The following is a 22,918-nucleotide window of genomic DNA, read 5'->3' on the forward strand; positions in this document are numbered from 1 at the left end:
TTCATTGGTGTACTTACCAGAATTCATAATTCTAAAAGTGGCTGGCGCATTTTTTAGTAGTAAAAACCAAGAACTGGCACCCATACAGAGCGCCCACACCTCAAGGGAACCGTGGAGAAAGCTGAAACTCTTTAACGTGGTTCTCCATTTCGCTTGAAGAGGGAATTCTCACCCATCGCTCCTCAAGCGAGTCTACTACTGCTTCGAAAAACTAGCGGTAAATTATGTTCACCGTGAACCTCCCAAAGATGAACAGGTTTGCAATGGTTTCGTTTTCTTCAGACGAACACATTTTATAGCGGGCTACGGCGACCCTTTTGTTGACAGGAATGGCTTTCTGCAGATTAGTTGTCTGGCGATTAGTAGTCTGGGCCTGCAAAGATCCCCCACATATTTAAACGTCCTTGGCGACACTCAGAATGGTGATGGAAATTCTGCTCCCCGAGGTTTGGCAGCGTTTTCTCGAACCACTGTCCACGCCGAGCGTAGGCCCACACTTCTCTTGGTACGCGGAAGGAAGAACATGCTAACACGGCACCCAGAAACCTGTTTGCAATTATTTGACGCTTGATCGCGCCTACTTCGGCGGTGGAGGCTTCAAGCTCCCCTTCGGTATCAGTAAGTGTGGCCATGACGAGAGCGACTTTTTTTTCACGTCCTCAGCTTCGTCGCTCCTCCTACAGGCCTAGAGATACGAACACGCATGATTTGCCAGATCAAAACTTTCGTAAACAGCACAGCGCAACCCACGTTTTTATGCTGCATTCGCGCATCAAAACAACAGCGCAGTGTGGCTGGCGTCGCTTTCAATTTCTCTCCATGCCTGGAGAATACATGTCTTGCAATAACATATCCCATACTTGCCACATTAATTTTACTAGATTATATGCCACACAAAAAATGAAACGCGTCTACGTTGCTTTAAAATTGACTACACGCGTGAAAATGGTACGCTTTGACTAGTTTCGACAAGCCCCGTAGCGCAGTTTCAACCCCATGCGACTTCCATCGAAAGCTTGCGCTCAACCGTGTAGCACCGCTACAACTCCACTCTCGTGAAGTCCCATTAGGGAGTTGGATGATAAACAGAGGAAAATGGAGTTCAGTGGTGGCTGTGTGACAGCGGTATTACCTTATCGCCTTTCAAGGTTGGCCCTGTTCGCATCATTTCCAGACGCGGCCGCTAGATGTCGAGTGCTCAGTTGGAGTCGCGAGTGCCTGAAAAAAGGCATATCGTTAATCGAGCTCAAAGATCACATCAACAAGCACACACTAAGCACTGCGACTCGATATGCGCGTCTAAAATTATCTTCAGTTACGGAGAGAACAGCACGTTGTGGTCTCCTGAAACCACACAGTTAATATACTGACCTTAAAAGAAAATCTGGGCCGGAAAAGCTATCACTAAAGAGGCTAGAACATTTTTCTAGTGTCTGGAGCAGTGAAGAGTTGTAACATATTGACATCCTGTGGGTAGGTGGCACTGCCACGCGTTGGAATTTGAGGGCACGGAAGCTAGCAGCAAGGTAAAATTTGAGAAGCGATTGAGAGAAACTGGAAAGGAGCCTTGGGCTAAGAAGGTATTCAGCTACTTGTACATGAAGAATGTCGATACGAATTGGAGGAAGCGAACCCGAAAATTGACTGGTAAATACAAAGAAAATAGCAGGAGGCCAAACCAAAAAAAAAAAAGGAATTATCGGTTAAGAAAAATGTGAGTGAAGCTGAGAATAATATGAGAATAATCGGCATGATTAAGAAGTCCGCACTAGAGATCTATCTAACTTTAAATAGGAAATTGCCAAGAAAAGGATCTATGATAATATTCGTGGTAGTTCTCTACTGTTTGATGCCACGACGGGAGTATTGTGAACCAAGACATACCGGTCCAAATACGAAGGGGTAGACGGTATGCAGTGCATGTGGAGAGGAGTCGAAACCGCCGAACACTTGATAATGTTCTGTAAAAGGCTCCGCACTATAGTTCAGGATGATAACGTATAGTTTTTCAAAGCACTCGGGTTTAGGGACAGGGAGGGCAATATAGACATTAAGCGGGTAGAATTAACTAGAAGGAGGCTATCTGATTGGTGGCTAAAGTCGAGGCACGAGTGAAAATTAAACCCTTCAGTGCCTCAACCTCACTATTTGAAGGAGAAAAAATAAATATAGTTCTTGGTTCACTGAGTATTACGGCTTGGTGGCGTTAGCCGCCACCCGATCTAAAGGGTACAGCCACATCCATCCATCCATCCAGCCACGTCGTTCGCTTGCGCCTTCTTCAGCTCAGTAAACGTGCGTTGTTCTTTTATTTTCTTAGTACTCTTGGCACATTCTGCAGCCTTTTCATCAACACAAATTAGGCTCAAAAGACGGCTGGGTTCGACTGAAAAGTACGCGAATGCTGCTTGCTGGATCCGCGTATGTTGTAGCTCTGTTGGCCGTGACTGAAGTTCCCGATCTTGCACGAGAAATAAGTATCGCGTCTTGTACTTACGCTTTCTAATATTTTCAAAATTTAAAGATCTTTCGGCGTTAGCGCCAAGCTAATTATGCATTGTCAACAATTTCCTCGGCGTTTACGTAGTTCTAATTGTGCATTGTCAACAACCTTAATAATCAGCTTGAAAATTTTAATTGGGCGAAACATTACGACGCCTTATCTGCAAACTGCGCACTTTTATTTCCCGACTTCTGGAGAAAAAAGCGCTTTAATCGCCTCAAAATATTATTGAATGAACAAAGTGGATCATAAATCAGCACATGACACATCTATGCTGTTCATTGTAAAACTTTTCCCAACACGAAAGTGAAGCACTAAACTCGACTCGACACTCACTTGCACCGCCTCATTTTCAAAAGCTTTTGCTTTTGCCTCTGCAAGTTTCTAGATTTATTGAAGGCTATGGCGAGAAAATTCAACCTCATTTGCTTGCTGTCACCTCCCGGACATGAACTTTGTGGACAATCATTTTGAGTTCGTTGCCTTGAATAAAGCTAAAAAAAAAAACAGGTCATGCTCTCAGCATGCAGCTGGTTCCGGCTAAGAAAACAGTAAATGGGTTCTCAAGTTCTGTCACATGGCGTTCAAATAATTTCGACAGGTAAAGCAAGCCACCACGATATAAAGCTTGCGCTGATGAAGCATTAATATTAAACGTGGCCTGAGCAGGAAGAGTGCATTGTGATGTTGCACACTCGAGGCACGATATTCTTTTGAAGGTGTTGCGTACAACGTAACCAGCTTCATAAAAATTTGTGAGCTGTCACTCTTCTTTTCTACGTTGTACTTATGTGAAAGCAGAAAGCTGTGCTTCTGCTTTCACATCTTCTGCATCTGCTAAATTTCTTTCATACAAAAGATTGCCCACGAGAGTTGTCATTTTATCAGCTTCTTACGTAGATGCGTCGGGCTGGCCCAAGAGTGCACTGATAAGCTCAAGCTGAGAATTTCCACCCATAGGTGGCCTTGCTAAGCTGTAGAAGCTGAAGTTAATAATAACGATCAAGAATTAACTGTCCTGAAATTGGATTATCATTACATTCGAAGGACTGACGAACAATCTCAAAGATGATCTCCATTTTGTCTTGACTTAGCTTCGCTGTAAGCAAGTACTGGGAAGTGGCATAACTCGAAAGAGACTTATCAGTGTTACACGAAGCCTCAGAGCAGTCCCTGTACTCAGAAAGCCACCACCATGCTTTGATGCATGCTCCTCTTATTCGTTTAAAAAATAATAACCTCCCCCAAGAACTCTGCACTTCTCGAATCTGGCCGAAGACTTTTCAGTAGTGTTCATGACGACCTGATGAAAATCAACTTCTCCATAAGCCTAACAAAGTGCTTTGTAGACTACGATACGGAACTTCTTCTGCGTACCACTGTTGTAGACAGAGTCCGTTAAGGACCTTATTGTGTAACATCTTGTATGCCAGGTGGACGCGCAGCTATACAAAAGCATTCGACTCGGCATGTGCTTGTGTTCTATGTGGCATCGATTTCAGTTTGATGGCCTCTCTGCCATTTTTACAACCCCCCTTGTTAGGTCTGACATGGACGTGGCCTTGTGGGATGAGTAATTTATAGGAAACAAAGGGTTTCCGCACGGACTTTACAAAATGCGGAAAGTCAGAAATAGTGTGCAGTTGTCTTGCAGAATCAACAGGATGGAGAGCCTTGCATATGATTTAAACTGAGAGCGCTGCGAATAATGAGAAAACATTTTAGATTTATGCAGGCAAGAAGAAAGTTGAGATTTTAACGAAGATAAAGCAACTCACCCTTTATTCAAAGCATACTTCAAAGACTTTTGTTTCATGGCGCACCGTCACTTGTCGAATAATTAGCACGAAGGCCCAATTTCTTGGTAAGTATATTTGCTTCAAGAAGTGCTTTTGAAAATAGTGGGCCCTTCAGGTTGCCTTTCGAAGAAAACACGCCAAGTATTTGGGTCCATCCGCCTGTACAAAAAATGAAGCAACTATGGCAGTGTCTTGCGCAAAGGAAGGCTCTTTGTTTCTTATTAGAAATATTAAGTACTGGACAAAAACAAAACTATTGTTCTTCGTAAGCCACACGTGGGAGTGATGGAGTGCAATTAATAGAAACCACCCACCTTGAAAAGGCTAGAAAATGAAGATGAGCCCATGGTCGTTCAGAGGTCTTGTCTTCGGGCTCGGTGAAACTGCCACAGTCACATAGTTCTCCCTATGCTTTCGCTGCAATACTTTCGGATTGTTTCAGTTAACCAAAAAGAAGGACTCGATGGATACTGAACTTATCCATGTCCCTTTTTTTTTGCTCCAGGGTTGGAAACACTTTGGGGTTGAAACCCAATGTGCTTTTAAATCCTTGCAAGTGCTCGTTCAAACACGTCTTGCTTGGCAGTGCCTTTATTGCGTCCTTTCATATATGTTTATGTAGGTGTGGGTTATTCACTCACATCAGGATGCATTCTAGAACCGACAGCTTGTCGTAAGCCACGCCACGGCTTGACTTTTCTGGCGCGACTTAAAAAAAAAATGTTCCTGCAGCCAACCGCCGTTTCTGCAGCCCTCAGCAAATTTTTTGCTGGAATGCTGTATTGGCCACGGACTGATTGACAAGCAACACTTTTTTTTCTATTTCTTAGGCTTTTGTGAGCTTTTTTCTAGTTCGCAACAGCTGAACAGATTGCCTGGCAGCTCGTTGTCGCAATTTTTGTTTGATATTCTGTTTCAGTTGGCGCATCTGATTTGATATGAGCTTTCGGGTGTACTTGCGACGCAAACACTGTTTTCATTCAGCTCTTTTAGCGGAGCATCAGTGCAAGTAGTACGATTCACCAAACTTTTCGCACAGGCCGGTCTTGATCATCAATACCACACCCAGGGCACAGAAACAACGCATAAGCTTTCTTTAACGCCGCGAGCACATCACTTTCAGTGGCTTCGAAATATTGAACAGCCTTGACGTTGCGGCAGTACATGTGGCACAATGATGCTTCTGCGCCGTTCTCGAGCACACTGCAAGTGTCACGTCCTTGTGAACAAGCCCACCTCCGCATTTTTCTTCACGAATGTGCTATCTGAAGCATAGTTCCCCAGGCTCTTTAGACAGTCCAATTTTCGTGCTAAAGGTAGACGGCGGTGAAGCGTTGCTGAACGGGTGAGAAGACCGACGCTGATAGCACATCAACACTCTCGGTGATTTCAGAAAAGAGCATGTCTTCGTCTCAAGCCATACGCTTCGGTGGTAGAGCAGCGTGCTTAGCGAGGTCTCTCTCTTTCCTTTATTTTTGGAATATGCTTTGTGAAATACACAGGTTCATCTGGAAATATGGTCGCCACTGCGTCATTGATAAGCGCTGGCCGTTCATGCTCTAACTCCACCAACTCGCATTGATAATATGCTTGAATGTTTTCTGTATGTAGCGTTCGTCAAAATGGCGAGAACACACCACACATGTATTGTCAAGTACATTGTCGTCTCGTTTGATGTTTCGAGACCATTCCTGAACAAGCAGGATCTTTATGAGCTCTAAACAATGACACGTCCACCTTCGACGACTTTTGTCCACCCTTGAAAAGCAGCACAACGCACGTGCTACCTTTGGGGGCAGGAATGGTCACACATCCAACAAAGTTGACAATATTTGATGTTTGCAGCTCCTTCGTAAGTCAGCACAGCACCAGAATGAAGTAGTATGAAACAGCACAAGCACATCACATGCACTGATGTGCCGCAACACCTTGCTAGCGCGCCTGCCAGGCCAGGTTGCGCAAAAACTTGCCAGTGTATGGATGGATGGTTGGATTGATATGGTGGTACCCTTTAGATCGGGTGGCGGCTAGCGCCACTTAGCCATATTACTTAGTGAACCAACAACTAGATGTATCTTTTTTTTTCTTTAAATAGTGAAGTTTAGGACTGGTCCTTAACAGGGAAGAATTTAGTTTTCACTCGTGCATTGATTTTTGCCACCAATCAGATAACCTCCTTCTAGTTATTTCTACCCGCTTAAAGTTTATTTTAACCTCGCTGTACCTAAACCCAAGTGATTTGAAAAACTCCGCGCTATTATCCTGAACTATTGGTCAAAGCCCTTTACAGAATATGATCAGGTGTATGGCAGTTTCCTGCTACTCTCCACACGCACTGTATATTGTGTCTACCCCTTCGGAAATGGCCCGATAAGTCTTGGTTCGCAATACTCTTGTCCTGACCTCAAACAGTATAGAACTACCCCGAATATTATCATAGATCCTTTTTATGGCAATTTTCTGCTTGAAAGTTCGATAGATCTCTGGTGTGGACTTTTTGATCATGGCGTTTCTCCACATGTCAGTCTCCGTTTGCTTCACCTTCTTCTTAACCAATAGTTCTTCTTGGTTTTACCCACCGCTCTTTTCTTGGTATTTACTCGTCAGTTTTCTCGTTCGCCTCCTCTATTTCGTATTGACATTCTTCATAAACAAATAACCGAAAACCTGCCTAGCCTAACTCTCTTGCCCCATTTCTCTCAACAAGTTCTCAAACTTAATTTTGCTGCTAGATTCCCTGCCCTCAAATGACGTCCATCCCACATCAGTTTCTAGTCACCGATTTGGCGTATTCTCGTGAGCTGCTAAAAAAGCCTAATTATTCAACGTTACTTAATTTCTAATCTTGCTTCAACCTGTGATCTCATGCACAAGACCGCATTACCGAAAGTCGGACCAGGAACCATGACCAATTTTCATATTCCTCTCACGACATCTTACCTACTGTAGTTTCACAGTGCTGTATTTTTCATCACTGTTGCAATCCTGTTATCTATAGTCGTTACGTATATTTCTTGTTCCCTTTGGTACTCGGTCTCATTGTTTATCCATACGCCCAGGTATTTGTATTCATCTGTTATCTCTAGCGCGACCTCCTGTGTCCTAAGCTCACTACCTTCATTATCATTAAAAATAATGACTGTTGACTTTTTTCTCACTGAATCTGAAATTTGACCTACCTCCCTCATTGCCGCAGATGTCCATCAATCTCTGCAAATCTTCCTTGTCAGCTACTAGCACTTTATCATCTGCGTACATTATTGCTGGTAGTACCTGATCAATAGGTTTTTCTTGTTTGACGAAAGAGAGGTTGAAGCCAAGTCCACTTTTCCCTAATTTGGCCTCTAATCCTTGTACGTACGTCATGAATAACAAGGGTGACAGAGAACACCCCTGCCTAAGTCCCCATTTCACATCTACGGGCTTGGATACCTGTTTTTCCCACTTCATAACTACCTTGTTATTTTATAAATTTCCTTTTAAAATGAGTGACTCCATCTTCCACGTCTAGTGTGTCCTGTATTCCCCACAAGTCCTCTTGAACCACGCTATCGTACGCTCCCTTGATATCCAAAAATTCTAGCCACAGGGGCCTGAGTTCCTTTTCTGCTATTTCGATGCTCTGCGTCAGTGAGAACAGATTGTCTTCTAACCTATTGTGTTTCCGAAACCAATTCTGCTGTCCCCCTAGCACCTCCTCATCTTCTATTCATGCCTGCAGTCTTTCCTTTATAATCTGCATCGCCAGCCGGTAGACCACTGAAGTCACTGTTATAGGACGGTAGTTGTTTATGTCAGCTTTGTCCGCCTTTTCTTTTGAGGTCATTTTCAGCCTGATTAGTTTCCATCCATCGGGGACTCCACAATCTAATACTGTTTTGCTCGCGGCCTCTCTTAAAAGTGCCTAGACTTGGGACCATTTGTCTTTATCAGCATAATTGGGCTGTGATCCGGGCCTGTTGATGCACTACTAGGAACGTTAGTCTCAGGCCTTTTCCACTTTCGTTTTGAAAATAGAGCCACTGCACCACTTAATTAATCCTTGTCCGCTATGGTGCATAAGGCACTTCTTCGTTGAAAATTTTCTGTCATCCCTGTTCTTATATATTCAATAGCTTAATCCAATTCTAGCCTAACACCTTGATCTGTAGTTAAAAACCTCTGGCATTGGCTTGTCTCAAATCTTAGGGAGTTTAGATGGTTCCAAAATTTCTCAGCTGCCTTTCTATTCTTTTCATGTACTTTAGCCAGCCACTGAGCTCCCTTTCTTCTCATTTTTTGTTGATCAAAAGGGATGCTTCCCTTCTACGGTTTGGAAAGATGTCCCATTTTCTTTCAACCTCATCTGTTGGTTCACCCCGCTGCTTAGCATGTCTGTGTTTCCTAGAGGCTTCCTGACGTTTTGCTATAGCTCTCCTAACTTCCTCATCTCACAAACTCTTGGGTTTGTGTCTCACTTTTTTGGGTGACTTGTCACGTGCCTTAGCAAGCTCTAGCTCGAACAGTCTAAGTAGATCCGAGTGGGCTGCAGAGCCATCTGGCGGAGAGATCCAGACACATTTCATGGCACCCGTGGAGAGCGCCACTCGCTCACGAGTCGCACCGAGGTGTCAGCGTGCCGCCGCCGACAGGTCTTGCAGGTCACTCCAGCCACGGCCAGGCTATAGTGCACTTGCGTGAGCATGTAGGTGCAGTCTAGCCTGGTCATGTTGAGGTGCAGTCTAGCCCGGCCATGCCTGTACACTGAAAGGCCCACGTGCCCCACGAAAAAGCTACTGAGCGTTTTGATAGTCACCAACCCACTTCATGACCTAGCCTTCAATCGAAGCGAATTTTGACTCGTTTAAAACCAACCCACCTATGCCCCTCTCTCTTTATTTCCACTATCTGAAAGCCTTTCTCTCGAATAACTTGCCATATATTTTTGTTTGCGTCGACAACCACTCTTTGCAGGTTGCCATCGCGTACCGGTACCTCCAATATTGTGCATATGACTACCTGTACCTCAGAGGAAATGGCGCGCCTGTCATCGACCCCTTTCGCCAGTGTGGTCGCTAGTCCTGCTGAATATTCATTTGAGACATCGTTTAAACCGCCCACAATTATCACAAGGTTTCGTCTTTCAGCTTTAGTTGTGAGTTTTGCGCTCGCTTGTCTCATGACTGCTTCTGGCTTACGTCCTGAAATATCCTTACTGAAACCCTCTTGTCACCTTTTACTATCTTTTTGATTGCTTTTGCGCATCGATTTAAATTTGAATCACCGGCGCTTATCACGTGTTGTGAGTTTTCAGCTAGAGTGTCCCGCACTTGTATGTTACTTGAACCTGTGACGCCAGCTGCTTTGTACCCTCCTACCCCCCCCCCCTTTAATTCTTCGCTGAAGCTGGGCATTTTGACTTGCTAAGTCGCCAACACAAACTTCAGCTTGGCAATTCTCTTCAGCAGTTCACTGTGGACAACCATCATTTTCCCCATTTTTTCCTCGACCTCACATTGCCTACACTTGGCGTCAGCCTCCTCTGCATTTGCGTCTCTGCTTCCGTCTATTTTCAAGCCCACCCCACATCCTGAACAGTTTAGTCTTTTTATTCATGTCATTTTGACATCAATTGTCTTTGTAAATTGTCCCACTCGATAACTACAAACCACGGCGTACAACGAACCCTGCCATAAACAAAAAAGTCTAAACTTTACTAAGAAAATTTGCGTCTTCGGTGTACGTGCACCTTCACCAAGGGGTGGCAAGAGGAAATAAAACCACACACAAACAGGTAGATACCTGGTGACTAACCTCCCAAGAGGCCATACAATGTGATAAGTGCAATAAAGGTTTACACTGCTGCTATAATAATTATAAAGCAAGTTCGAAATTTGTAATAACACTTATCTGCGCAGTTAATCGGGAGCCTTCGATAAAGACGTCTATCTACCGCGCCAGTACGAACTGAATGCCCGAGCAATGAACAGCGCCACCACGCGGTGCAAAGAATCTGGTTTCTCTGCCACCACTGGGGAAAGCACGCATTCATGGCACAAATAAAGCCCTTCTTGTCATTCTATTATCGCTGTATATTTAGCTGTCTGCGGTGAGTCTTCAGGGCATCGGGCACTTTTCATCGTATCCCATGGAGCCAGAGGTTCGAAATCCGACGGACGAACTTTCTCTTGAATGTTCTTTTTCTTACTCATTCGGTAACGCTAAATAAACAGCGTCATATTCGTAACGGATCGTTGTCGCAGGAATCTTGGTGGACGCCGGCATATAACACTTTCATGGTATAGAATGCTTAGCGCAAATACTAACTGCGCTGCATGGTGTACGAAATAGACAATGAGGCGATGGACAAGACAAATGATCGGGTCTTTATCAACCTGTTCAACCCAGATGCAATCGAATGGCTTGCCACATTTCAGAATAGAAATGACGGGACCGAGAATTCATGCCATTGTTTAACTTTTTTCCGGCTTCTTTCTTGTACAAGTGTCATTTCACTTCGCCTTGATCAAGAAAGTGAAATAACACATTTTGAGCGACTAGGTGCTTCTATCGACGCGAAAACAGTGCGTATTTACCAGGACGGAAGAGAGAAACACAGACGCAGGCGCTGACTAGCAACTCAAGTTTTATTGCTCATACGAAACTATATTTGCACGCATCGACAAAAAACGTAGCTCATCCTCTTCTTTAGAAATTGGTTGAAACCGAAAGTGAAGCGCGTCTTGACAGAGCTAGCTGAGCATTTAATGTGCATTGTTTCGCCACAAGGCCGAAGGGTACTACAGCAATGAATTGCAATCTCGCGCGAAGAACGGCAAGCAGCTCGAAACTTTCAGTGTGTCTCAAGTAGAAAGCACGCACGAAATAAGCATACACAGTACGAGCGTGGACTAAGAGCTGTCATATCTCCACATTTCAAGCACGTTGTTCAACCAGAAACAATGACGCACGAAGTGAAATCAGAAGCATACACTGGACAAGCGCAAAAAACTTTCGCAATTCTTACCTCTTTTTGTGTGAGCAGAGTCCTGCATTCATCAATTCGGCCACAGCAGCGAGCGATTCGACCTTCCTTCTATCCTGAACCACGACTCTGATAAGCTCGCGCAGGAGAGACCACGCTTCGTGGAGGTGGCGCTCATCGAAACGCGAGAGGCATGGCGCCCAACCCTGCCCTACGCTAAACCCAACACTAGAATCACTTAAGGTAGGTAGCGGACTAGCACATTTGTTTTCCAAAGGTGCTAGCAACCATGAACTGCGGATAATCTGTTGCACAGGCCACACTGCCGAGAGCGGTCGCTGTCGCCCTGGAATCTATAAAGTGACCGTAATACACTAAATAGCTCGTCAGCTACAAACAGGTGCTTTTCTTTGGTTTAGAATAATGAGCTTAAACTTCGACAACCAAGTACTTGGATGCATTCGGCACCATTTTGAAAAAAAAAAAAAAAAACATACTGAATTATTATATGGTGTAGGTTTAGTGGGGTGCTCTTTGAGTCTCCGAGTATCTATATTTTGAGTTTACTAGTTGTTCTTTATCTTCCGTAGATGGCGCCACTTGACCGTGCAGCTGCAGCGGCGGTGCATGCTATTTGGCGCTACGCTAGGCCTCTGTACTTTGCGTTACTGAACAGTATAGAAATTGCATTTAAACTCCCGTGGCGCAGTCCCGAAAGAGCAGACCTTTTGTGTTTTTGCGGGTTGTTGACATGCCAATCACGTTGACTGGCGACCGGCGACACACTTCATCGATCGGCGTAAGCAAGTCGCCTGCAAGAACAGAGTGCAGCTGCATAACTTTTGTTGCTAACCACACAAGATGGCAGACCTATGTGCTACTCTGCTCCCGCAGGGAGCATATACAGCCACTCTACCGAAGGCCAAAGTTCCTGTATATTGCTCCGCACAGAAGCACCCCGCCGCGGTGGTCCAGTGGCTAAGGAGCTTGGCTGCTGACCCGCTGGTAAAATGATCGAATCGTGGCTGCGGCGGCTGCATTTCCGATGGAGGTGGAACTGTGTTAGGCCTGTGCGCTCAGATTTGGGTGCACGTTAAACAACCGCAGGAGGTCAAAATTTCCAGATCCCTTCCTTACGGCGTCTTTCAGAATCATATGGTGATTTTGGGATGTTTAACCCCGCGTATAAATCAATCAATCAATCAATCAATCAATCAATCAAACAGTACAGGAGCAGAGTTGCGCATAGGTCCGCCATTACGTTCAACGGCTGTACAATGAAGCCAGTCATCACACGCACAGGAGAAAAATACGGTGTGGTTTTCTGGCGCAGGCGTCGTGCCGTAGACCTATCTGGGCGCGCTTAGCAAAATTTCTCTGATGCAGTGAAGTGGTATATCGCTATAGGTAGCGGCATTGCTTGAAGCCCGTGTGTTTGGATTTAGGTGAATGTTAAAGAACCCCAGGTGGTCGAAATTTTCGGAGCCTTCCACTACGACGTTTATGGTGGCTTTGGGACGTTAAATTCAACAGCTACTTAAGTGATGTGAAAATTATTAGAAAGTGGGTCATTCGCAATAATGCCGAAGCATGGTTTTAATGCGAGACGTACGATGCGCGATGTTTTTGCAATAACAATTTTGTGATTGCCTGGTTCACTTTGATCCTGCTAGATGGCGCCATGTATCTAGTATTTCGGGGGCTCACACGTATGTGGCTTCGATGTTCTGGCCATTCTTGCTTTGATTATTCGGCTGAAACGATATAATCGCTAGTGGCGCTCTTACTTCGGCATATTTTGACAATATATCTGGAGTCTCTGGAGCGCGGATATCGCGAGTTTCTACCAATGAAGGTGGATTTGCGAACAGTGCAGCAAACGTAAAGCCTACCCGGTTGGTTTTTTACGTTACGTAAAAGTTTACGTTCTGTAGAGACCCGTACATGCCCAGATTTTATCTGTTAAAAGCATATTGTATACGTACAAGCTAAAAGCCCGTAATGACGGTCACGATGCGGCTAAAGTCGGTGTTGGCAGAGAACGGATGAGTGCCTCACAATCTTTCATGTAAAGTTGGCTGTACTGCGTTCATTATAAAATTTGACGTCATTTCGAACCATGTGACGGTGCATGCCGAAGAGCGGCGGAAGGAAAAGGTACGCGCCGCTCTGTTACCTAAAGGTAGCATATACACTATGTCTACCCAACGCGAGCTCATCGCAACATCTCTGTACGGATGACGAAAGCGCGCAGAAGTTTTGAAGCGCTGAGGGCCACAAAATAGTATATGGTGTATATAAATGGCTTGCTGTTAACCCCCTTGACAGCGTATGCTACTTGTTCTAGTGGCTGGTGCCGCTCGCTGAGGATTTATAGGTAGCGGTTTCGGTGTCCCACAACAGTACTTTTCCTTCTCGTTCTCTCCCTTTCGTGATAGAAATACGCCAGCGGAGCCGTGGTGGACACCAGAATAGAACTCTTGTCTAATAAAGCACCAAATAGAAGAAAGGCACTCTGTTTATTTGTTTTTTTTGCTGTGATTCTGACGAGTATGTTCCAACACGGTTAATATGCTACTTGGATTTATCAGTGACAGTGTTTCCGTTTGTCAGCTCTTAGCAGAACATGTACTTTGCAGGCATTTGGTGATCCCGTTCCCACTGTTCGTTGGCGACACGTGGCATACGGCCACTCTGCCGCCGGTGGTGTCTCGCTGTTGCACGCGGGCACGCTGGAGAAACCTCTGGAGGAAGTGGCTGGTGTGCGGCGTCTCCTGCCGAATGGCACGTTGCACATGGCTCCGTTCAGTGCAGCTCAGGCGCGCCACCATGCGGGAGTGGTTCAGTGCGTGGCTCAGAACGACGCCGGCAGCATTGTGTCGCGGGAGGTCCACTTACGGGGAGGTAAGCGCTGTTCACGTGTTCATGCACACTGGGAGGTAGCAAATACAGTATGTCAAGTCTATATATGGTAATGAGAGTGACCACGGTACGACAAAAACAAGATGTATTGAAATTCCAAAGGGCTGTTCCGATGATAAACGCGTGAAGGCGCCAAACTAGCATGTGACATTGGTGGGAGCGTGCTATTCCGGCAAGTATCATGCCAATTACATTTTTCAGTGCGGCAGTAAAGCAAATGCGCTATGCGATCATCAAGCACGAACGATGGCGATAAGACGGACAACGAAGGTTCGAAGCTGGTGCGGAAAATTGAACACGTCCTGCGAGTCTCAGAATACAGGCAGATTTCTCAGCAGATGGAAGAAGAGGCAAGTCAAGGCTAATGATACTTCGAGAGGAGCCAGTCAGAACAGAAAGGGCCAAGGGGAAGTCCACGCTGAAATTGACGTAGTTGATCAATGAGCAAAGACAGCGAAAAGAACACCAGTACAGAGCTATCGACCGTACAAACGGTTTAGCGGGCAGAGCACTCAATGCGTCGATGCACCAGCTGCATCTTGCTAATGGAGCATACAAGGACGTTTGTGTGTTTGTGTATGCTTATTGTAGTATGAGGCTGATGCTGCCAAGAACTTCAAAAGTATGGAGAAACCGCGTGATTTGAACGCGTGCCTGAAATGAAGAAGTTGAATGTTTAAACTCATCCTTTCAAAGTCTTGATGCACATTTTTAAGTGTGCAGCAGCTTTGCTTCACACATTATGTCCTGTAAGTAAATGATACTGAACGCGTCGGTTCCATCAAAAGTTCCCAGGCCATTCTTTTATGTATTCATACGACAGCGCGGCCTAAAACTCTTTAATACACCCTGCACACCTCAAGAGACAGTGAGAGATCGGAGTGGGTCAAGGCACAAAAGGTGTGTTAAGAACATCGTGGTCAAAATCAAGATGGATTCGAATGAAATGCGAAAATCTTTAATAAAAGTGCGAGAAAGGAGGAGCGGTTCAAAAATCAAGTAGGTGAGACTCCTAGTTCAGGGCTCCACTAGCTTCCGGAACCCGCCTCGCCCGTTCTGCTCCAGGAGTTCCACTTAGGCCTTCTTTCGAATTGGGCTATGACAGGGTACGTAGCGCGTAGGCAGGATAACCACTGGTACTATAGGGGCAACTGACGGGGTTCCAAGAGAAGGCTAACGCACAAGAGGGAGACGGCACTTTTAAGTGGGTAGATGGGTCTTCAGGTAAAACGCGGCCGCTGGAAGCACAGGGATATGTATAGTGGTTAGACATGGGACATGCCTTTGCCCTGAAGTGGGTGTAGCCTCGATGATGACGATCATGATGCTGGTGCTGATGATAATGTACGTCGGTATACACTCAAGGTGTCTTGCTTCGCAATGCAGTGGTGGCCCAAGAGTACAAGACCAAGGTCTACGACGAGTTCGTGGTGCGAGGCAACACTGCCGTTTTGCAGTGTCAGATGCCCAGTTTTGTTCGAGAGGACGTAGAGGTCACCGGCTGGCTCCGCGAGGACGGCTTCTTCATCCAACCAGGAGTTTACGAAACGAATGGTATGGAACTTAACTTCGTATGAAAAACAACTATACAACACACCACGCACAATACAGAGGTCAGTTCACTTACGTTCGACTTGCGTTTTTAAACCAAACTCAATCGATATCAATAAAAATCTACAAAAAGCGCATAAACAAAAACCTCGAAAAGCATATGATGTGGTAATATACCTACGAACGTATGGATAATTAACTAACCTGCCAGCATTGGCAACTGGCCTTAGGAAGCAGGAATGAAAATAGTTGTGCCACTGAATATATATATATATATATATATATATATATATATATATATATATATATATATATATATATATATATATATATATATATATATATATATATATATATATATATATATGACGAAGGCCGTGCCACGGCCGAAACGTTAGTAAATACGATCCTTTTCTTATGTGCTATCTTCAAGTTATTTCAATATATATATATATATATATATATACATATATATATATATATATAAATATATATATATATATATATATATATATATATATATATATATATATATATATATATATATATATATATATATATATATATATATATATATATATATATATATATATATAGGCGGCCTGCTGTTGGGAGTCTGTCCGAGCATTTAACTAGGTTTTGTATTCCGCACTACGTAAGGCCAATGCTACAGCTGCCGACTCACCTATGCTAACTGAGGCGGTTCGTAGGGTTGCTATGATTGTACCCTGTAAGCAAAAAACTATCCGGGTTTGGGCTTTTTGCGGCTCAGGACCTCTGAAAACTCTCTCGTGTTTAAAATTACAACTTCGTGTTTGAGTAAAAGATGGTTCATGACGTAGTTTTACCACCACCTCTGAGACACGTAGTAAAAGGATGTCAAAAGTGAGTTTTAACACGTAGGGAGGTTTCTATCACGTGATTTTTAACCTGTGTTTCAGAGTTTATTACCACGTGACTGCAAGGTTCAGCTGCTTCAGCGGCTTTTGCCCCATACCCCCCTAGCGACGCTCTCAATGAATCCTGAAGGTACGCGAGGATCATAGATGTTTTTTTTTTGCATCGTCTTGCTTGATGACTGATCTGTAGTCAACGCACTTTCACAGGAAATGGGAGCACTATTAGCACAATGAGCGAGGACAGCATTCTGTGAATGAAAAGAAAAGAGGGGGGGGGGCTCTAAAGAAAGAACACCTGCGGCGGAAGTTTGTCCTGCATATTTTCGCAAATTGTTGGCTTTTGCTCTGCGGTGGCCCAGGAGACAGACGGTGCAAGACGCTCGGCATCTGTGAGTCTGGTTGAGCTAATAGATTTCACGTGTTTGCTACATCATCGAGCGACCGTGCGCTTCCGAGCTCCTCTAAACCTGAATGTCACCGATACCTCGCTTCCGTGCCAACTTCGCGAAGATTTGCCAGTGGTAACAAAATCAATCTGGTGTCATCGTTCGTGGTTGCTTCCCGGAGAAGCGATAAGCAAGACGCTTTACTATGTTGTCGGCGCCGAGCTGCGGCATGCAGTCACCAGTGGGTGTGTGTGTGTCGCCGGGGTCGGTGAAAGAAGCATCGCATATATTTTGTTCCACAGAAGGCGATGTCTGCTGGAGTGAAGTGCTGCCCGAATTGCCCGCCTCATGCACCAACTGTTCTTAAACATGTAGCGCGAAGCCGATACGAGGCAGACGGAACCAACAAGCGGCTGCCGGTGAGCACGAAGAAATCCCAGATGGTGGTCCTTCTCTTTCGTTAGAAGTAGATACATCGCCCCGTCCTCGTAAGATAGCGGACACATGTTCATTTGTGTCTGAAATGACGACGAAATTTGCACAGGACATGTGTTCTGTGGTCGCCAGCTGTGTGTCATCGCATAGCCGTGCTCCTCGAAAAGCCCTAGTACGCTGTCGGTAAGAAGCTTGTATGCAGGCGTGCACCGTTCTTCTACGCCCGTTGTCATGAATACGTGCTGCACCTCTGTGCACCATCGCTCAATGAAAATGATAGAGCTTCTATGGTTTGTGCGTACTTAGGTATATTTTATGGAATTGTGCACCAGCAGTGCTAGCACGTGTGGGGCCAAGAGCCCGGTGTGCCAAGTAACTATTGGATAGTCAAAAAGGTGAGATGGGGTAGACTTATAATAAATGGTCGGTGTGATATTTAGCGGCCTGCAGCTCACCTCAAGTTTACGCTTGCACCTTTAACCATTGTTAATCGATGTAAAAAAGAGCTCTCCTACCAGTACTACACGGCAGGTCAAGAAGTCGTGCCTATATATACCAGAATGTCGAGTGCAGTCGATTAACGCGTGCAGTCTGTCCGAGTGGTATTTCGTACTGCATTTGTTGTGTGTGGGTGTTTGTCTGTAGGTGAATCTATGTGTAATCAATTCTGCCGTCAATTGATATTTAATAAATTTGTCGACTCTCGTTGAATGCACCCGTCAATTTTTTTTTACCACCGGAAATAACTCCCAGAAATCCCCTAAAAAGCCTTGAGGAGCCAGTAAAAATTTACTCTCTCTATACTTGTTAAAAACCTTTTTGGGGTAAAGAATTACTGCCCTTCCTACGTTCAAAAACTCAGCATGACAGTAAATTTTTACTTCAATAGTAGGTGCTAAAGAAAATGAAAAGGTAGTGCGCTAGAGGACAAATGGTTTACCCAGTTTTTAGGGTTATTTCAGGTCATATATTGTTTTGATTTCGGTCATTTTTGTGATTTGGTCTTTTTCGTTTCGTGAAGTGATTTGCTGTTGCAAAAGTGTTGTGCTAAAAATTACAGATAAAATTTTAGGGACACACAATCGGCAATATCACGCCGTCATTCGGCGTGCAACGCACGTTGGGTTGTAGCATAAGGAGAGGGCAGACGCGAATTAGGTATCTCAGTACCGATAGACACTCTCGAAGAACCTCAAGTCACCCCGCACGACATCCTGCCGACACAAAGAAAAAAAGGCAAAAGTTCAGCCGACCACACCCCGAAGTAGCGATTTGGAAGGCTAGGGACTGGCGCCAGTTTCAAACTAACCCGTACCCCAATCTAATCAACTTGAACAAAGTTAACGCCACGCAGCACCAGGACACACGTACGTGGTGTGGGGAGCGGCCATCTGTCACGCACAGAAGGTGGACGTGTGGACTCATGACTCAAATTTGGCAGGTTTAGAATAGCGCATCAAAAGCTCTTGCGCTGTGGTCGCTGCCCCTGCGCATGCTTCGTAACGTGAGCCACCGTTCGCGCTTGTGGCCCATTCTCTCAAAATCTAAAAATTTACGGCACGTGTGGCCCACAAGACCCGCAAAACGCTGGTGTTGAGGCTTCCGTGCATTCGTGTTTACGGGGGTGGGGGAGAGAAGAGCTAAAGTCTGTAGATTTTTTTCTGGAAGCGCAAATGCTATTCTAAAGCTCATATGTTGCCCGCTACGCCTGGAAACGTTAATTTAAACCTCTCTAATTTTACTTTTTTTAAAAAGAGACCCATTTGAGAAGTAGTCTGGCTTACGAGCAAGGAACGCGAGAGCCAAGTTGCTCTGCTCAGCGAGCCGCCAAGGCCAGTAGGACCCTGGACTAGGGGACCCACCAGAGACAGCTTGATAATGAAACATTTTACAAGTGACTCAGGGACAACGCCAGCAAAATATTTAAGGATGTCGTTACGGATACAATGAATCATATATGCTAGATGACAAACTTACCGACCTAGAAAAGCACTCATTAGTCTCTGTAAGCCCCGTTCCAGAAAGGTTCTACCTATTTCGTTAAATACAAAAGCGCAATAACCCCGGTTGTCCTATGTTGTCACGTAGTGCCACTGTCACCGAGCTGCTTTCCAGCTATGTCGGTAGCCTTGTTAGTATACTACCTCCAACTTTTCCGTCCTATCTGAAGGACCCTTCTCCTTTCCTGGCTGACATCATTGACCAAAAGGTCCCGGTTGACTCATTGCTGGTAACATTAGATAATGCATCGCTTTACACTATTATTCCCCGCGAAGACGGCATTCGTTAGGTGGTAAATGCTTACAACTACTCATTATGTGACAAATGTATTGATAGCTGTACATTAGCCACATTATTAAAACTCATGCTGGAGCTTAACAATTATGAGTTTGGTGGTGATCACTATGTACAACTCAGTGGCACCTTAATGGACAACAAAATCAGTCCAAAATTTACGAATGTATTTACGGGCTAATTAGAAAGTCATTTTCTTTTAACATGTAGACTACAGAAGTACTGCCACAAACATTCCAAAGACAACATATTTTAAATATGGAACCACGGTGAAGCGGAACTCATGACTTTATTGCATACCTAAACAAAGTTCAACCATTCATTTCATTGTCACAGTCCTACTCGAAAGAATTTATCTATTTCCTGAATATCTCAGTATCTCTATGTGGCGAAAAAATACATACTGAAGTACACAGAAAACGCACCGACGTTCACCAATACTTTACTTTCAAAAGCAGCCATGTTTAACATTGTAAGATGAGTATACCATACAGACAAGCACTTCGCTTCAAGAGGCTGTGCTCCGAAAATTCGCACTTTGTTGAGAACTGCGATAAGCTTCCTAATGCCCTAACAGTACAAAAGTACCCACATCAGATTGTAGACAACGCGATCATGCGTCCCGACACAATGGACTGAATGGCGCTTCTGAAATCGGATAAAGAACCGACGCACCGGAAGCACATCAATTTAATTTTGACAGATTTGCCGTCAATTCACAACGCTAACGCGGGCCTCAAAAAGCACTACAACACACTAATGCAGAGCCATAGTTTCAAAGACGTCTTACCGGAGCCTCCACGAGTGGTTTATTGCCTATCGAGAAACCAACGAGATATACTATACTTACGTCATCCAAACGCCAGTCTATGTGGGGTGTCATCTATGTAACAAGGCACGCTGCAAGATGTGCCGCCACATGACCACGTCGCCAATTGTTAAAAGCGCTCTGTCAAACTTCACTCTCAATATAATAGGCAATTTCCATTGCGCCACGAACAATGTAATTTGTTTGCTTGAATGCTCATTGTGTAACCTCCGATATATATTTCAGTTTTTCAGTTTCAGTTTCAGTTTCAGTTTCAGTTTATTGAGCATTTTCTTCACAGAGCTGCGAAAAAGAAAACGCAAGGATAGGAGCAAAAAGCTGCTATATTAGCAGCTTGACGAGGCTTCTACCCCTTTTCACTTGGCATTACAAAATCAGCAGAGCACAAAACATGACAAAACAATTTGACGTCGATTTTCCAAACTTCAATAAATTAGGAAATAAAAAGAAAATGCATCAAAATTACATCAGTTTCAGGTTTACATAAAATAAGCAAACCACATAGAGAGAAAAACAACAAAAAACAAAAGAAAACAGCGTGCGGTCTATCATGATACAATGCACACGTTGCTAAACGGCTTCCAAAGTATTACAAAATGATTATACAACGTTTACAACACTGGGTATGCGAAAAGCACGAATTTTAATGCACAAGGAAAACACTGACGAGTGAAATGTTGTATGTTTTACTCGTAAAAAAAAGCAACGAAAAAAAATGTCAAAGAAAGCAAACATTATAGGATGCCATGTTACACAAGCACTATTATAGGGTGTTTCTTTTACATATAGTACTGTAGCCGGACAACTAGAAGATGCTAAACTACACGCCGCCATTTTGGATGAGAAGGTTCTTAAGTTGTTTTTTATGTATAATAAAGATGTCGATGTTTTTATTTTCAAACATGTTAAAACAAGCTGGAATACAGTGTTCAAGTCTTCTCAAACCGTGATTAGTTCGCGAATAAGGTACAAACCAGGAAGGCCTTTTCCGAATGTCATAATAGGATTGTGTATTTTTTCTGAGGTTACACTGTTTAAGAAAACAAGCGTTGTTTGATAGCAAGCTTTGTTTGTATTTCATAATAAGGTTGAAACTGTGTATGTGATCGATCGGTAAGATCTTATATTCTCTGAATAAATGACTTGTATGTGCGTCGTATGGTACGCTTGCAATATGACGAATCGCTTTTTTCTGCAGTAAAAATATTTTGTTCCGATTTGCTTTAGATGTATCTGCCCACACTAGACTACAATAGTTTATGTGAGATGAAAATAACGTATTATAGACTAAAAGTTTAATGTTTGCTGGAAGTATCTGTCGAAGTTTAGAGAGAGCACCACACGTCCTAGCTATATTTCTAGTAACTTTATTAACGTGTTCATCCCAATTAAGATTTTCATTAAAAATTACTCCTAAGGATGAAACTTATTTGACAACCTCATTTTTTTCGGGCCCGAGATATATATCCAAACCACGACAGACAGCCTTCTGAACCGGTGCGAATACCACAGCTTTGGATTTTTTTGTGTTGATCGTTAATTAATTTGCAGTACTCCAAATGAAGATGTCGTTAAGAATGTTGTTGGCTGAGTCTGCAAGCTTAACTAAATCATTACCATGAAAAAATATACTAGTGTCATCTGCATAAATTATAAACTCCACATATCTGCTGACACTTGTTATGTCGTTTATATAAATATTAAACAGTAGGGGCCCTAATATGCTGCCCTGAGGTACACCTGACGTTATGGTTAGTAGGGAGGATTGGCTGTCATTTATAACTACAGATTGCTTTCTTTGTGATAAATAAGATTTCAGAAAGTCAAGTGGGGTTCCCCGAAAACCATAATGACGCAATTTTGCATAGAGTACTTCGTAGTTGATTCTATCGAACGCTTTGGAATAGTCAATAAAAACACCCAATGTTAACAGTTTCTTTTCAAATGAGTTAAGTATGAGTTCTTTTTGTGTGAGGAGAGCCAGTTCCGCGGACATGCCCCGTCGGAAGCCAAATTGATGCGGTGATAATATAGAGTACTTTTCACAAAAAGACATGACACGTTGATATATTATTTTCTCTAGCCCTTTAGATATAACAGGAAGTATCGAGATCGGACGATAATTAGAAAAAATATTTCGGTCACCAGATTTGTATAAGACACTAACTCTCGCATGCTTCATTTTTTCTGGGAAAACTCCCGTGGATAAGCAGATATTAAACAGATGGGTAAGAACAGGTAACAAAAGATCAAGTGCTGCTTTAATAGGTCTAATTTGTAGGTCATCTATGTCCCGAGCAGTAGTGTTCTTTAGTGACATAAATGCAGACAGTAC

At 43.9% G+C, this 22,918-nt stretch overlaps 1 protein-coding gene across 8 annotated transcripts in view; it reads left to right on the top strand.

The window, feature by feature from the left end:
- The window catches only part of LOC119172975 (cell adhesion molecule Dscam1-like), a 2,235,730-nt gene that overhangs the window by 323,367 nt on the left and 1,889,445 nt on the right, over positions 1 to 22,918 (top strand). For all 8 annotated transcript variants that reach the window (XM_075891768.1, XM_075891770.1, XM_075891774.1 and 5 more), the window contains exons 5-6: positions 13,906 to 14,170; positions 15,575 to 15,742. In XM_075891768.1, coding sequence (XP_075747883.1) covers positions 13,906 to 14,170; positions 15,575 to 15,742 — 433 coding nt within the window. The remainder of the gene's footprint in view (positions 1 to 13,905; positions 14,171 to 15,574; positions 15,743 to 22,918) is intronic.

The sequence above is a fragment of the Rhipicephalus microplus genome, chromosome 4 (genome assembly GCF_043290135.1).
Source record: "Rhipicephalus microplus isolate Deutch F79 chromosome 4, USDA_Rmic, whole genome shotgun sequence".
Classification (NCBI taxonomy): Eukaryota; Metazoa; Arthropoda; class Arachnida; order Ixodida; family Ixodidae; genus Rhipicephalus; species Rhipicephalus microplus.